General features: G+C 46.4%; 1 protein-coding gene across 1 annotated transcript in view; it reads right to left on the reverse strand.

Moving 5' to 3' along the window:
• The window catches only part of Megf8 (multiple EGF like domains 8), a 286,005-nt gene that overhangs the window by 108,393 nt on the left and 161,582 nt on the right, over positions 1 to 16,030 (reverse strand). The window contains exons 20-21 of the mRNA XM_077673228.1: positions 12,988 to 13,235; positions 7,324 to 7,620 (exon numbers count right to left, since the gene is read on the reverse strand). Coding sequence (XP_077529354.1) covers positions 7,324 to 7,620; positions 12,988 to 13,235 — 545 coding nt within the window. The remainder of the gene's footprint in view (positions 1 to 7,323; positions 7,621 to 12,987; positions 13,236 to 16,030) is intronic.

The following is a 16,030-nucleotide window of genomic DNA, read 5'->3' on the forward strand; positions in this document are numbered from 1 at the left end:
TGACTCGCGCTGCGCGCAGCAGTGGGAGGAGCCTGACCAGTTTCGCCAATGGGGAGGCGCGCACCCTATGGCGGGAGCTTCGAAGCGCTCGGGGATGCCGGCTGGCTAGACGATAAGGCCGCCGCGAAGGATATTTGATGGGCGCTCTCGTAAGCGGCGCGTATGACGTTTTACAGTGAAAATTTCGCCCACGTTATCCGCTTTTTTTCTCGCATACCCCTCTCGTTTGCCCCTCGAGTTGCGTTTCAGCGAGCGGTTGGAATCGGTCGCTGGAGCTACCCGCATCCCGCGGGTGGTATCCGCGGCTGCGTCAGCGCGCCTGTGGCTTGCGGGGCGCGTTTTTTCGGGAAGAAAACGCTCCATGCGGATCACGCTGATGCCCGCGTAGACGATTAAGCACCGATAGAAACAGAAACAGTGCGGCGGCCGTGTATGCGCGCCACGTTTTCTTTTTCAGGAAACGCTTCACGGGATGAACACTTCATTAGAACCGCGAATTTCAATGTAGCGAAATTTCAATGTAACGAAGTAAATTACGAATTTTACCGACTTCGTTACATCGAGGTTTAACTGTAGATGCACTGCAGGTGTTTAAAGGGGTCGTGAAGAGGTTTTCAAAAAAATTGTGTTGTGTGTACGCTTATAACCGTGGAACCTTGATAAACAAAGAATGCATATCCGTTTCGCTGCCCGATATCAGCAAATAGGAAAACAAATGCAGTTACGGTTTCACTGAGGCTTTTCTCCTCAACTCGCGAAGTGACAGCTTGGTAAGCAGCCAATCACAGTTCTCCGTCGTCTGCACAATATGTCGGCATAGAGCGGGCTTGCAAAGGGTCAGATAAAGCTACAACATCGGCGCCATGATAAAACTCACCCTGCAACTGAATGGGAGATGTCTGATCTCTGATACGACTGATCAACATGGTCGAACTTTCAGTCAACAATCCAGGCGAGTGGCACTGGCAGAAGTAACCACGTTTAATCTAAACTATTAACTGGGCATTCATAAACTGTTTACTCTGTTTCGCACGAGTCTAAATTGTCGTTTTGCTAGCCGATATTTTTGCACAAGTTTGCCGACATCTGTCTCACATAGCATGCAATGTGAGTTGCACGAACTTGAAACTTCTGACCGGACGAGACAAATGACCGAACGCTTAAAATGAGAATTTATTACATAAACACGTTTATCGAAGGAACTTCGAGTAGTCGGAACTTAAAACCCATCCATCATTTACTCATCAAGCACAACTAGCGAGAAGCAGTGATACAGCTCAGAGTCGCCGAGTCCCACCATCACGCAGTTCGATTGTTTTTCTGTTTCCTGCAATAAACAATGCTATTAACGCTGTTTTGTTGATTGTATATGCTCCCCTTTGGCTTACTGCAGAAGCGTTCAACAGTAAGTTGGCGGTTAAAGCTCTGGGTTGATTAGAATTGATGAAAACACGACAGAGTGCTGGGTTACAAATGTGAAGCGGCTTTTATGCAGCAGTTTTTCACCGCGCACGCTTCTCACGTCGATAGTGTAGTGGATAAAGTGCCCGACTACACTTGCCGTAACGTTGGGCTGGCCTGGAGGCCGCAAGTTCGAATTGCACACGGGCACTTTTTTTTTTGCTTGAGCGGTTTTGTGCCATTTCATGCAAAAAGTAAGATTCTAAAGAGATTTCGGCAAAATAACGTGATATGCAGCAGGGAAACTGGCTACAAACTGTACAAACAGCCGGTAGGCCTGAGTTCTGCTACAATGGTTGCCAGACAACTGAAGCGGTCACGACACCGCTCATGTGGATAGAAAATTGTTTTTGGCAATGAATAAAGGATGCATTGTTTTTAAAATATTGGGCTAGCAGCTTTGCAGAACAATATAAACAAAGAACGTTGAACGCGATGAACTCTCGAATGTACTTGACGTGACGTCACTACTAGTTGCGCTGCCGACCGACGACGCGCGCATGGTCGCTTGCGATGCGCCTTGAAACGAGAATTTCAAAGGCGCCTCCTAAATTCCAGAAGCAATGAATTGTGAAAATATTTGGGATTTATGTTCCTAAAAGGTATTTCAAGCAGGCGAAATTAGGCAAAGACAAATGCATTTTCTCTTCACGACCCCTTTAAGCAACCTGCCTGAGCTTCTATTTCGTTCTCCACATGCGGATGCTGCTATCGGTAAGGCGTGCCCGCACCCAGTTTGAACCTTATCGCCTGTGAAAGGTTAGGGTACTTACGGCAGGGGGTTATTCAACCGATCCGAACTTGTGCTCTTCTGTTCGCTGTGAGCCACTGTTGATAAATAATATGAAAATCGTGCAGGCGTAGCTCTAACCTTGTCATGTTTGGGCCGAGCCAGGCCTTGGCCACGAGGACTCTCAAAATGGCTGCAGGAAGTGAGTGTGTATTTCACGCTAGGTTGGCGTGTCACATGAGAGATGAGGATATGAGATGGATGTGATCGCCAGACGAGGTGAGGTGGCGGCTCCCGCTTGAGCAACACCTAGCCAAGCAGCTGCCCTTGCACAATATTTGAAACTGCGCTTGTTGCTTCTTTGTTCGCGGCCGGCGTGATGAAGTCTGGCGGTCCGGTGTAGGTGGGCACACCGGCCGCTGGAGCGGTGAAAAGTATTGCTTGTTCGGTTGGTGGCAAATAATAAAAGTGAAAGCCAGCCTCCTAGGCCAGAGAAACATTGCCGTAGTCGGCCATGTCGACCACTGCTCAGAGACGTAAAGGCTGCCGTTACCAGCGGTTACGCTCTAGGCCGCACCAGTGCTGCCAGTGCTTCGCTCGTAGTTTGTGACGCAATGGCTACGTCACGAAAAAATGAAGGGGAAGCGGGTGCGAAAAATGCCACGTTTATTTGCTTATTTCTCAGCGAATAACGCATGGTTGCTCGTCGAACAAAAGCCAAGAGAGCTACGAAACGTATGATCTTTCAGTTAAAACAAAATTTCATTCCGCCTTCAGTGTCCCTTTATTTAAGCAGGGATTATAAGCTTGCAAAATGAGCTATTTGCACTTAAATATACTGTACGTTCTCTTTATAGCAGTAAGAATGTCAGGGTAAATGATGGACGTTACAAAAAAACATATAGAAGTACCAGTGCATATTGCGCGCACTATGCCAGCCATAGCTGCACAGCCATCAAATGCGTTGGGCTTCTCCAAGGTAACATTCGCCAACTGGCATAAGTGACATTGTTTTACGTGACCATGTTTGTCGAGCATACCCCAAGTTTTACGATACGATTACTATCAACTGTAACAAAAATGAGCCAGGTACAAATCTGGTCAAAAACAAAGCGAGTGCAGACAGCGGTCCCCTTCAGTACCAGTATCGTCGCAACATCTAGGAGGGCAGGCAAAAAACAAGGCAACAAAACACACTTGGCGGTTTGCTGCCGCCTCAGTCAACGTACTAACCCTCCTTTCAGTACCTGCCCAGGAAACATCATCACTGATGTCATAGAACACACGAATTAGTGGGAGAATTGAAATTCTGGCTTAAATTGTTTAATTTCTCAGTGGATAAAGCATAGTTTGCTGCCAGGCAAGTGAGGGGGGCCCTACAAAACACCAAATCTTTTGAATAAAATCAACTTGTATCATGTCTTCGTGGCCCCTTTAATTAAGGGGGGACACTGCTCTTAGAGGTATTCTTCTTATTTTCAGGCCAATCCTGATGAAACTACATGATCTTATTCAGGTTTTCACGCTGATTTCAAATATGCAATTCGTTTTCTTTAAAGTCAATTAGTTCCTGAGATAAGTAGATTTAATTAGTCATTAATTAGTACCTCCGTGTAAAAAAATTGGCTCGATTAAAAATAATTTTTAATGCATGGCTACATAGTCCAATGAGCAAAGAGTGCAATGATCGAAGCAGTTTCTCTATTTCACCCTTATTAGCAATTTTACAGTACTTGGAATACCAGCAGTCAAAGTTGTGCTGATCATGGTTCGACGCACAATGTAAAATGAAAAATGTTTGAAACTTCATTGAAAAAATGTGTTTCGATTATTGCAGTCACTATACTTCAGGCTTACTTTAGCACAAAAAAGTACATCTCTATCTCTCCTAGATGCAGAGATATCGACAAACCAAAACAGCCACATGTCCAGATTTTGCATTTTGAGAAAAAAGGAAAAAACCAAACTAGGCACTATTTATTGAAAATTTCAAGAAGATATATACATATTTACATTTCCTGAGGGTTAATAAGCCCCAGGCATGTAGTCCGACTGCTTGTTCTGGCCAGTGTGCCGCTTTTTCAGTGCCTGACGCACATTTTCTGCAGAGGCCCGTTTGCGTACCGACTGGGCTGTTCGGCGCTTGTCCTTCTCAGCCATCCTCTTCATGTTGTGGAGGCCGGAGTTTACACTCGGCTCGCTGAGTATTTGCGAGGATGCTTGCCGATTTCCCGCATTGAAGCGTGCAACAGCCTCTGCGACAGCTGCTTGCACAGAGAACAGCGAAGCATGTCGCTTTTTCGGTGCAAGGGACCCTATTAGCGAGTGCAAGCTCTCATTGCTATTTTGGGTTTTTCCGCGCTGGCACCGCTCCAGCAGCTTTGCCTCAGCTAAGCGCTCAGAAATGGGAAGAAGCGCTTGGCATACATGTGGGGGCAGGTTATACCTGTGCTTTGGAGCAGGCTCTCCTTTGGCCGCAGCTGCGTTTTGGCGGCACCATGAGTCTGGGCCTGTTGGGCACAGGGTGTGGTTTGACACACTATCGTTTGAGGTCACGTGGTGATACGTTGCCATTATGGCCTTGTGCATCGCCCCGACATCTCCAGCATGGGATTTCAGGGCCCAGCCGTAGTAAGAAGTTAACTTTGTGACAAGTTCACCTGTCAGCTTTTCTCTGCCACTAAGGCTCTCAGCTCCATTGCCTTTGCATTTAGCAATCGCATTCCGCACGGATGTGCCCATTCGTTTCTCCACATGATTTATGCAATCTTCTTTGACGACTTTGATGTAGCCGTACACACGTGCCTCTACCAGTGCAAGGAATGTGCGGCTGTCGCCATCCGAAAGTACAGTGGTGTACCGAAAGCCATGCTTTTTCCACGACCTTTCAAACAAAGCAAGTCCAGCCTGTACCTCCATTTCCCCGGATTTTTTCTCCGTGTTTTTTTGGCAGACGTGGCTTTCCTTCCACACGTTGTAAGATGGGTCGCCTTCTTTAGGGCCACGCTCACACCCGGCACAAAAGTTGCTGAACACAACATAGTCCAGTACGAGTCCGGTGAAAATTTCTATAACTGCACCAACACCGATGTGGGATGAATGACCCCGGGTCATCCACGAACCATCAGAGGAAACAGAAATGTTTCCGGGGTTGTCCAAGTTCAACTAGCGGTAAAGTAGCCGAACAGAATGGGCGCTGTCCTGCAACACTTTTTCGGCGGCGCGTGTTGCTGCGGGCGTCAGTTTTTTCTTCACATAACCCTGCCACGTTTTCGTGTGCAGGCCATGGTGCGATATGTTCATGGCTGCAAACACATCGTTCAACGCAGTTTGCCGATTTCCAGTGCTTTGCATCGCGCCTGCGGCAAGGATGTTCACAGCAAACGGATTTACCTTTTGGCTGCCTTGTGCGCGCAGCGAGCTCCATGCTGACGACAAGTCTCCACAATTCCCGCACACAAGGAAAAGTTTCACGGCTAGACCGTACTCACGCTCGCCTTTTGAGATGTTGACATCCCTGCCGCACACTTTACACTTCACGGCTCGCAAAAGCTCATCGAGGAACTCCAAACTAACAATACTGAAGGTATCGTCTGCACGGCGACCGTCAGTATCGTCAAGACGGCGGGCTTCACTGTTGCCGACGAAATCCATTTTCCTCTTCGTTGCGCCGGTTGACTCCAGCTCCTGTATCCTTTTTTCTGCTTTTCTTTTGTTTTCCTCCAACTCCGAAGGTGGCAGCATTGTCGTGTCGTGGCGGAGGCGCTCGCAGAGCGTAGGCGTTGCCGAGCTCGTTAGGCCTACTTCGTCCGTGGGAAGTCCTTCACTTGCCGCTGACTCCTGCACATCGTCGAAGCTTTCAGGGGACGCAGGACGTTTTTGAAAGTTGTCACCGCGCGCACTCTTACTCTTTTTGCCAAATTTCTGGCGCGAGCGAAATTTTCTGAGAGGCATCGTTGCGCGTCAGTCTCGACTCTCGGCAATATGGCGTCTCAGACGCGTCCAGCAGTCGGCTGCCCCGCCGCCGGCAGGCCGAGCAGACGACGCCTGGCAGAATCTGCCAATCGGATGGCTCGGTTGCAGTCACGTGCACCCAGCAGAGAATCAGACCCCGCGTTTTCTTTCTTGTTTGTACTTCTTTTTCTCAGTGGCCACTGAGGGCAGGCAAGCCGCAGTGGCGGGAAATTGAAGCCCAGAGAGTGCTCTTTCTAACGAGCCCAACATGGCCGAGATCGGTACGGTAGAACGGCGGCTCCGCGCAATGAAAAAAGTGGCGCTTTATAGTCTCCTCATGAGTAATTTCGGCCCATGCGATGATTTATTGTCAATATTATGCTTAAAATACTGATCTCTGGAGGAAGAAAACTCGTGAACTTGGAGATTAATAGCTGCAGATTGCGAAAATGCCAGTTTCACAAAATCGATTTTTTGGTCATTTTTTGGTCCCAAAGACCCGTGTCCCCCCTAAGGGCTACAACTGCGTGGCAATGGCCAGACTATGAGAAATACTGTTTCATTGTGCTGTTACAAGAGCCACATAAAAATTGCACCCCATCCTTGGCTCAGTCCTTTCAGTTTCACATTTGTTTTTATTCCAACCAGCCAATCCCCATAGATTGGCCTGTGAGTGTGAAATGTCTTCAGGCATCACCACCACATTTCCATTTTTCTTCATTACCTAGCCTAATTAAGAGCAGTCTGCATTAAACTAGGCACAGTTATTATTTGCTATGGCGATCTTGTGACTGAAGCAAGGCTGTATACTGTTGCCATGGTTCTTTGAACGTCCACTAATGCTCATTCCTTAAAATTTCACGCCCATTTTATTTGTGCGGTGCCCCAAAAAGGCTAACCAGCTTCATTTTCTTGTCTCCTTTCATAACAACCCCTGCCCACTGCCGCAAGATATATCAACTCAAATTACACCAGGAGAAAAAAACAAAACAAAACAAAACAGGACAAGTACTGTTTTCTTCTGCTGTGTCTTGCACTGTCCTCACTAACAAATGCTCGCAAAACACGCTCAACTACTATTCACTTTGGTAAACTGCAAATCTCTCGAGACGGCGTGTTCCTGCCTCCCACTACGAAGGGAGTGAAGGATAGAAAAAGAGCCGACGGCAGGCGCGCACCTTCTTCCAGCGGTCGAAGTCGAGGTCGTAGACGTAGAGGGCGTCGCTGTCGCCCCTGGCGGGGTCCATGCCCCCAAAGAGCCACAGCTGGTTGGGCTCGAGGGCGAGCAGGGAGTGGCCGAGGCGCGAGTGGGGCAGCTCGCTGGCCACCGCCCCCAGCCGTGGGGACGGCCCCCCCGTGGGCACCAGCAGCCGCTCCAGCTCAAACAGCAGGCTCCACGACACCTGGCCGGGCACCAGCAGCCGGCTGCAGTCGGCACCCCCGTACTGGTCCCCGCAGCTGCACAGCCCGTAGCCCTGCACGCCGCCGGGATGGACGCGGGCTCACGATCGACGCTTTTCCCCCCAATCCAAGGCACTTTCCTGTGAGTGTTATCTTCCTGTGCGTGTGCTGCAATCGTTTCAGTTGCCACTGAAGATATTATTAATAAGTAAGCAATAAAAAGAAAAGAAGACAGTGAAGAAAACAGTTGATTCAGGGTGAGCGGGGAATACCAGGCCTTTGACTCTTTCATGACCGCGCCTATCTGAAATCGATCATGTTGACCAACAATTTCAATGCCCTTTTTCATTGCGTTCGAGGCATTCTGAGACGAGTAAAGCTATTTAGCGGTTAGCAAGGAAAATTTCTTTTCAAACTCAGTTTCGTTTTTGTTTATGCAAGGAAAATGTATTTCTGACCCAAATTGGTATCACTTGAGTGCAAAAATTGGGTGCGATTGTCCCACACCCATGCTTCCAAAAGAAAGGCATACTGCTCCTAACTCTGGTGCATCAGCATCTGGTTTTTGTTATCAGGGCCCCAATAATGAATTGTAGGACAATTTTCTAAACTTCGGATTGATCGATGAAATCAGCTAAGAATATCAATAAGTGTCTTTCTGTAAAGTTAGTTTTGGATTCCAAACAGTTTTATTGCCATCGCACACAGTCATAGTCCTAAATACCAGTAGGACTATTTGCAAACAGTTCAAAACAGTTTCAGTTTTATTTCTGCATCACGAAATTCATATTTGGCACTACTATGCAGTTACTAAACTTAAGCCTAACTCAAGCCTAATTCACCATGGTGCCCTTTTTGCACGCTACTATTCCTCAAAAAAGCATTCTGCTCACAATTTTCCCGCATCTGCACCTAATTTCTGTGATAAGAGCTCCAGCTGCAAGTAAAAAATGGCCGCGTATCTGCTCCTTTCATTGCAAATGTCGCCAAAAGACGATAGTTGACTGGCGCCCCTGCCATGTAAACGCCTCCCTTCTCTTTCCCGCCCACCTCTCATGCTGCTCCTCTCATCTCATTCCTCCCAAGATAACACGGTACAGGTTTGCTCAAGCCAATTTAAATTTACCGCGCTTTACTGCTCCAAGTCGGGTGTCTCGATGCCAACACTGCCGTACGGCGGAGACGCGCGTGAATTGAGGACCCTATACTACAACATTTATAGAACTACGATGCCCTACTGCATGAGTGTTCCAAGTGGAATGTGGATCCCATCTAGTGGAACCTTTCATTGCTATTGTCGTTTCATATCTTCAATGCCGCCAGGAGGTAGCGCTGGCAACAGCAGGAGACGATTTTCTGCCGTTGATGTAGTAATTCATTTACTATCGCAAAAACCAAGCATCCATGAAATTTTAATAAAGGAACACTGCAAATATCACTTATGTATTGATTTTCCGCCTTATATTTGCGTAATGTCTTGATTTTGCTCACCAACGTTGACAAGTACGAACACTGACACCGGAGGTAGACGTTTAGATTTGGCTGTGAGTTTATAAGACTATTGCGCAGATTTTATTTCACTTTGGCTGGGTGGATGAATCGAGTCAGACAGACAGACAGACAGACAGACAGACAGACAGACAGACAGACAGACAGACAGACAGACTAAAATTTCTGCATTTTAGTAGCCCAAGAAAGACTATCGTCTTTAAAAGATAACACCCAGTTCTAGATGGCCTAATCGTCGGATATCAGTTCAGACAAGGACAGTGCTTCAATCAGACTTGCCCACCGCCAGCTGCTAGCTGGCCAGTTTCATTTCCATGCGTTATGGATGTCTAGTGTTGGTTCTACAAAAGAACTATCCATTCTGACAAATTTTGCAAGTTTCGGTATTGTTTCTTTGTAAAAAATTAATTACCGCTACAATGCAGGAGGCGCTTGGAACTGAACCCTTTCCGTTGCGTGACGGCTCCTCTGTGAAAGCTTGCCAGCCACAATTCTAGTGCATCATACCACATTTCTGCAAGCATGGCTTTTCACAGCCACTTGGAAGATAACAACAAATCACTAGTGTAAGTAAGTTCTGACAGCTAAATCACGATAAACTGACAGTGGACGTCAGCACGCATTCGCCATCAAATTTCCTTTCCAACTCCAAGTAGATTTTTAAAAATCACGTGCTTGTCTGGAATCTCCTTCCCTCCCAGGTACTGATCGAGTGAAATGCTGCTTAGCTTCAGCGATCGATCGGACGATACGCGGCATACTGAGCATAGGCTTGTCCAGAATCTTGCGCTGGCCGTAACTGCAAAGTAAGTTACTGAGAAGGTTTTTACACCCTGTGGGGAGGATTCGTTGCCTCCAGAACAGTCAGATTTCTTCAAGAGGACTGTCCGAAATTGCAGTGTGAGGCCACCTCTGACAGCGAAACAGATGTAAAAAGAGGTCACAGATTACTTTCAAAGAAACTAAAGGGTGAAGCTTCAAAATGGGTCCTTACAACCAGTAGGTACACTGGTCATATTTCTACATCCTAGGTGCAGAATTTCAATGCAATAAAATTATAACAAGATAAAGTGCTGTTTTTTTTACAGACAGCACTTTATTAGGGGGTAAACTGTGGGCTCGAGCCGCACAGGACAGAAGTGGTTGGAGGTCAATGGGAAAGGCCTTCGTCCTGCAGTGGGCCTGAGTAGGCTGATGATGATGATGGTTTTTTACAACTTCATTATATTGGGGTTGAACTAGGTATATCTGCTTTTGTCACTGGCTGTTCTACATATGAGGAGTCCCCCCCCTCGATATGAGTCAAATCCAGAAAACAGAACTAAGTCAGATAAGATCTGTCCCCAGACGGTGACGACAAAGTGAACTGAAGATGAAGCGAACAAAATATAACTGTGAGATCTGAAACAATTATTTCATCCCGTTTCCCCCACCTCTACAAAGTGAGTCTGCTATTTTTTTGTTTTGTATTACTCCTATATTTACCATTTCACAACATAACTAAATAGCCCCCACTTACAAGCCCTGGCCAATCCCTTCCCCCTGTGGGTACAAACGACTTCATTAATGTGAAGAAGATGTGACCCCCCTTCTTGGGAAGCATTTTGGAAATTCATGGCAAGACAATGAAAAGCTTGCTTACTTCGCGAGTGTCTTCAGGTGTGCCCACGAAAATGATCCTGTGGAAGAGTTCAAAGAGAGCTGCTTATGCTGCCAAGAAGACTCACCTGCTCTTCATATATTGTTCTTGTGTTCTTGAAGCTCTGTTGCATATGTTTAATGACTTTTTTGCCAAAAACTCCATCATACCCTTCTTGAAAGTCAATTTCAATAAAGTTTTTATAAGAATGCTGCATCAAATTGGGTGTTTCCATTCAATACGAGCCAAGTTCAAAGTCATCATCCTAATACTGGTCCAATCTGCTGCATAATTTTTAATTACTTGTGGCTGTAAGCTTCCCCTAGCTGACATGTAAAACATATCATATAATAACTTTGACAGCGTTGAATTTATGTTCGGGTAATGTACTTTCGTGTTTTTTCCTAAGCTCTGTTTAAGGTGGATTAGACTCATTTCGAAAAGGCCGTGTCTAGAGTGCCATCCGACGGTTTTATAAGCACTCCACTACATCGACGTCCACAGGCGTTTGGTGGTAAAATTGCCGCACCTGGCAGTACATCGCTCTAGGTAACGTAAAGCTAGGCAACCTAACCTAAATATAACATAAGATAGCCTAACGCGCACAAAGAAATCATTTAAAACACAAAAACTAACCCAAGGCATAAAAATTACACTTCAATTAGTAAATAATGAAAAAAAAAAAAAAAAAGAGGCAAAAGCTGGCTTCGACCCACCAACTTTGGGATCAAGAAGCTAAGACGGATCCTCTACACCACAACGAAAGACTCTTTGGCTGGTGCTAGCCTAGTGTTAAATATTCGAATGTCGTCGGACGGCGCTCTAGCCATGCCTGCAACGATCAGCTAGGGTGCCGTCGGACAGCACTCTAGACACTCCGTTACAAAAAAAAAATATATATATATATATTTCTCATATATATATTCCCTAGTGGTAAGTAGGTATGGTACACTTTTTGGTTTCCCCAGATGCATGCCTTTTTTTACTACACTTGTATGCAGGCTGAAACATTTGAACAAAATCGAAAGACATCCTATGGATGAGGCATCCTATTTTATAATGTTTGCTGGCTGAGGTTGTGTCTTTTGACTCTTTTTAAAAAATGCATTACCAGCAAAATTCCTGCACACAATCATTTTACATTTACACGTCCCTGCTGCCTCAGAGTTTGCTTGAGGGAAACACTTTGGCAAGCTCCACCAATCCTGTCTCATAACGCATTCACGGTTTGTGACATCACACATTGTAGTTCTCCCACTTTTGACCCTTTCTGCGTTAATAAGCAACTGCTGCTACTGGGAGTGGTATATTTGTCTTTATGACACTCTAGCCTATCAACATACGCCAACTTGCTTTTGACTTAAGTGTCCCTTTAACATGTAAAATATTTTCACTGTGGGTGTAGTCGTGAGTGGCCACCCTCTTCTCCTTCATGGTCCACGTTCTGCCCCAAAGCCAACTTTCACGCGATCTAGTCGAAGGTGGGAAGTGGGGAAAGCAGAAGCAGTGAGCTTCATGCTCTGAACATCCACAGCATGTGTGGTGGTGCCGACTGCAATGATAGTGCTAACTACTACACCTCTCACCGAAATGCCTTACCTCCTGCCACAGATGCTCCAACATGCATTTCACACCTCCCTATTGTGGCTAGCTTAGATGCTTCAACATGCACTCATTATCTGCCATGCATTTCCCCCCTTCCTACCCCTCACAAAAAGCAATCAAATGTGCCACTGTTTGTGGTCACGCAGGGGGCAAGAGGAGAAACCCTGAGCTACCGAGCACTGCTACCTGCAGTGCTTTTTCTATTCCCCGTCTCATAAAAGGTCATCAACTACTCCATACAGTCCAGAAGGAAGTGCCCTCCTGACTTCTCCTTTCATCCACCTCAGTTTGGCCTCCCATGCACTGGCACTATCCAGCTGGCCTAGGCCTACAGCGTCTTTCTCGTCTAGCCCAAGTGACGATTTGTGGAGCCTAGCGAAGCCAACAGCTATCAAATGCTATGGATTTCCCCCCTTCCAGATCCAGATCGCGCAGGTTTGGGCCGTGACAAAAGCACTGGAGGTCTCTCAAAGACATGGCCTTGTTGCCACCCCCCCTGTGACCAATAACCCCTTATCCCGTACACCAATCCACCCATCCATCTCCAGATAGGTTGGTTGCATCAGAACAATAGCTGTTGCAGCCTTGTGTGGAAATGGTAAAACTCATGCACACCTGCTCGGCCATCCTCCCACAGTTCAGCATGCACTTCAGGCTACAGCAGAGAGCGGTGTTGCCCGCTGCCCACCTTTTCGCAGAGGCCATGGTGCTGGCTGGACAGGCAGTCGTTGGGGCAGGTGAGAGACTGGCAATGGCTTCCCACATGGCCAGGGCTGCACACGCACTGCCCACTGGGGCTGCACTGGTGCTGGGGCTCAAACGTGCAGGTGCCCGGGCAGTCCAGGCGACGGAAGTGGCCGCTGAAACCCTGTGGGAGTTGGCCGCGTCGGAAATACACCGACAGCCAGCCTGTCGGCGACACCAGGGTGATGGGTGCTGCTTGAAAAAAGTGGGGAGATGAGAAACAGTTAACAGGTGTGCCCATTACATAACTTGTTACAAATAACATAAGGATGTGCAGCGACAGGTTAAAAACACCACCTACCAAAACAGGAACAAGCAGGGAGGACGCATTCTTACGAGAGGAAACAAGCTCAACAGTGTTGCACGGGTGACTAGCTGCAGAATCATTCAACAGGACTGTGGGTTGGGAGAGTTGGTAGGGTTTCATGATCAATGACCAGTGTACTAAGAAACAAGAACACGAAGGAGCAAAAGACCAACACCACTGCTTCATAATTTCTACTCCCACTTTGTGTTTTCATATTTAGTACACTGGTCGTTTATCTTGTCGAACTGTCACACAGTGTGTATTTGGACTGCCTGGGCCACCTTCCAAAAAACACTAATGCTTAGACAGCTGTGCTGCATCCAGCACGGACAACAAGAGCTGCTTTCCCGCAGCAGCTCAAAAGTTCCCATGAACTAGACTGGAGCAGAATTTTCACTGAACACATCTCGCCAGCTGTGACAACATGTCACAGTAAAGGAATACAGGCTGCACCTGGCCCAGCCTAATGGGCGAGCCCCGTGAAATGCTCTAGATCAGAGGTTCTCAAAATGGGTTCCTTGGGTGCTTGCATTTTTATCGATTTAAGGGGGGACATGGCTTTTGAAATCAACTTTTTTTATTTTTTGGTGGGTTTTGATGAAAATTGGCACAGCAACCGGAAATTCCTTTGGGATAACACCATAAAAATTTCAAAGTATTATTTTAAAAACGTTTTTATTTTAACGAATTTCTTTCTGTTCTCCTTGAGCTCAAAGCTCTGTTCTCGCTGAGCTTGAGCGGCTTATAATGCAGGATAGAAAACTTGTTCGAAGTGCTTTGCATTCCCAATTGAATGGATGAGGTCATGTCATTCTTAGAGTTTTTTCTTTACAACACAATGTTTTTTAGTTTCCAGTTTTTTAGGGCATGCAGACTGTAAACAACCAGTTGAATAAAAAATTCATAAAAAGTAAACCTGAAAAACCAAGAATGTCACGACCTGAACTGTGCATCAAAGAATGTAATGCAAAAAATTGAATCAAAATAGGTAGACCTAGCGGTCACGAAGAAACCACTGGAACAAGTGATACAGGTGGAAAAAAAAAAACTATTTTGAGAAAATGGCTTCCAAAGATGCAACATGGATTTAATTTATCAGAAGTTGCCGGGGTTGCAGTCTTTCGTGTCCTCTTGAACAAGGAGCTTCTGGGATGCCTTGCCTTGAAATTGGAGTGCCTTTTGCACCCTTTTTCATTCTACAAAACATAATTTTCAGCACCTCTGTGAAGAGTACATAGCCCATTTTGTAGACCAAATGGAGGGGAAGATGGCTTTCAATGCAAAGTAGGTTAGCTGGTTGCCTGTACTGCGCTGGAAAACTTCCCTATGCAGTATGTCACCATGGCAACAAGTGAGGATCTCTTTTTTTTTTTTTTTACATAAATCTGGAAACTGACTTTTGGCTTTTTATGTTTTATAATCTTGCCTGCAGCAGCAACTTAGTACTCGTACATGCAAATGTGCATTGCCAAAAGTTTACATGCTACAAGGATACAAATGAGCTACTTTGAAGCTCTGTATAATATTCTGCATGACTCCAACTTCAATGTACGCACATTTTTTAGTACTCTTGACATTCAGGGCATCCAATATTCCTTGTAGCACAGCCAATATGCACTAAACTACACATGTATGCATTGGTATTAATTTCCCTAAAAAATTCAATCTGTTCAATGCTGCGACAGTAAGGTACGTTTTTAACACTGTGAACAGGTTTTTATTCTGAACTCAGACCTGTTTGCATGATTACAAGAAGTGCACATTAAACGCTGCGCAAAAAAAGGTTATATGGCTTGCAAACATTGCAGCGCATGTTTACGGCGACATATCGTACTTTGAATATCCATGATATGGCTCGTCAGGTTGCTTTGAAGATTAAATCTAACGTCACAGGCATTAATTACAACTACTGGCATTCAATCATAACTGGTTGCGCAGTGATTGATTGATTGTAGGGTTTAATGCGCCGGCAAAAAGCAGGCGATGAGGCGCGCTGTAGTGGAGGGCTCCGGATTAATTTTGACCACCTTGGGATCTTTAACGTGCACCGAAATCTCGTACACACGGGCGTTTTTTCTTCTCGCCTCCATCAGAAAAGCGGCCGCCGCGACCGGGAATTGAACCCACGTCTTCGTGCTCGGCAGCACAATGCCTTAGCCACTAAGCCACCGCGGTGGTTAACTGGTTGTGCAGCCAGGCGATGCACTAACGCACAGCGGCTATGAAGCTTTTGACGCGTCGACCATTTCTTTCCCAAGGCTAGCAAGCCTGCTGTCAAGCACAGCACCAAGTGTGCAAATGTGTAAACATCGCAAATCAGACTAACAGTTCACTTTGCGAGCCGCTATCACAAGCACACACACCGCATTTTACCCTCCGTGTACTGGCCACGGTAAAGTGGCACACCACGAAGCGTTCGATGACCTCCGCCTTTCGAGCCACGCAACTTCCCATAATCTGGCTCGTGATCTCAGGCCTTCCTATGGCAATAAAGTGCATGTTGAATACCACAACTGAACAGAAACTTGGCCTAGCAAAGCAGCGAAAATGAACTCAGAAATGCGCACTATGCAGTTCAGGCGGCCGCCATCTTGCATTGCCGCAGCGAAGCCCAACTAGGAGGGCCATTTCAGCGCACCCTGACTGGAGAGCCAATCGCACTTCAGCATCTATTTCTGGC

The sequence above is a fragment of the Haemaphysalis longicornis genome, unplaced genomic scaffold, assembly GCF_048455015.1.
Source record: "Haemaphysalis longicornis isolate Haplotype H1 unplaced genomic scaffold, Haemaphysalis longicornis Haplotype H1 scaffold_1, whole genome shotgun sequence".
In the NCBI taxonomy this organism is placed as follows: domain Eukaryota; kingdom Metazoa; phylum Arthropoda; class Arachnida; order Ixodida; family Ixodidae; genus Haemaphysalis; species Haemaphysalis longicornis.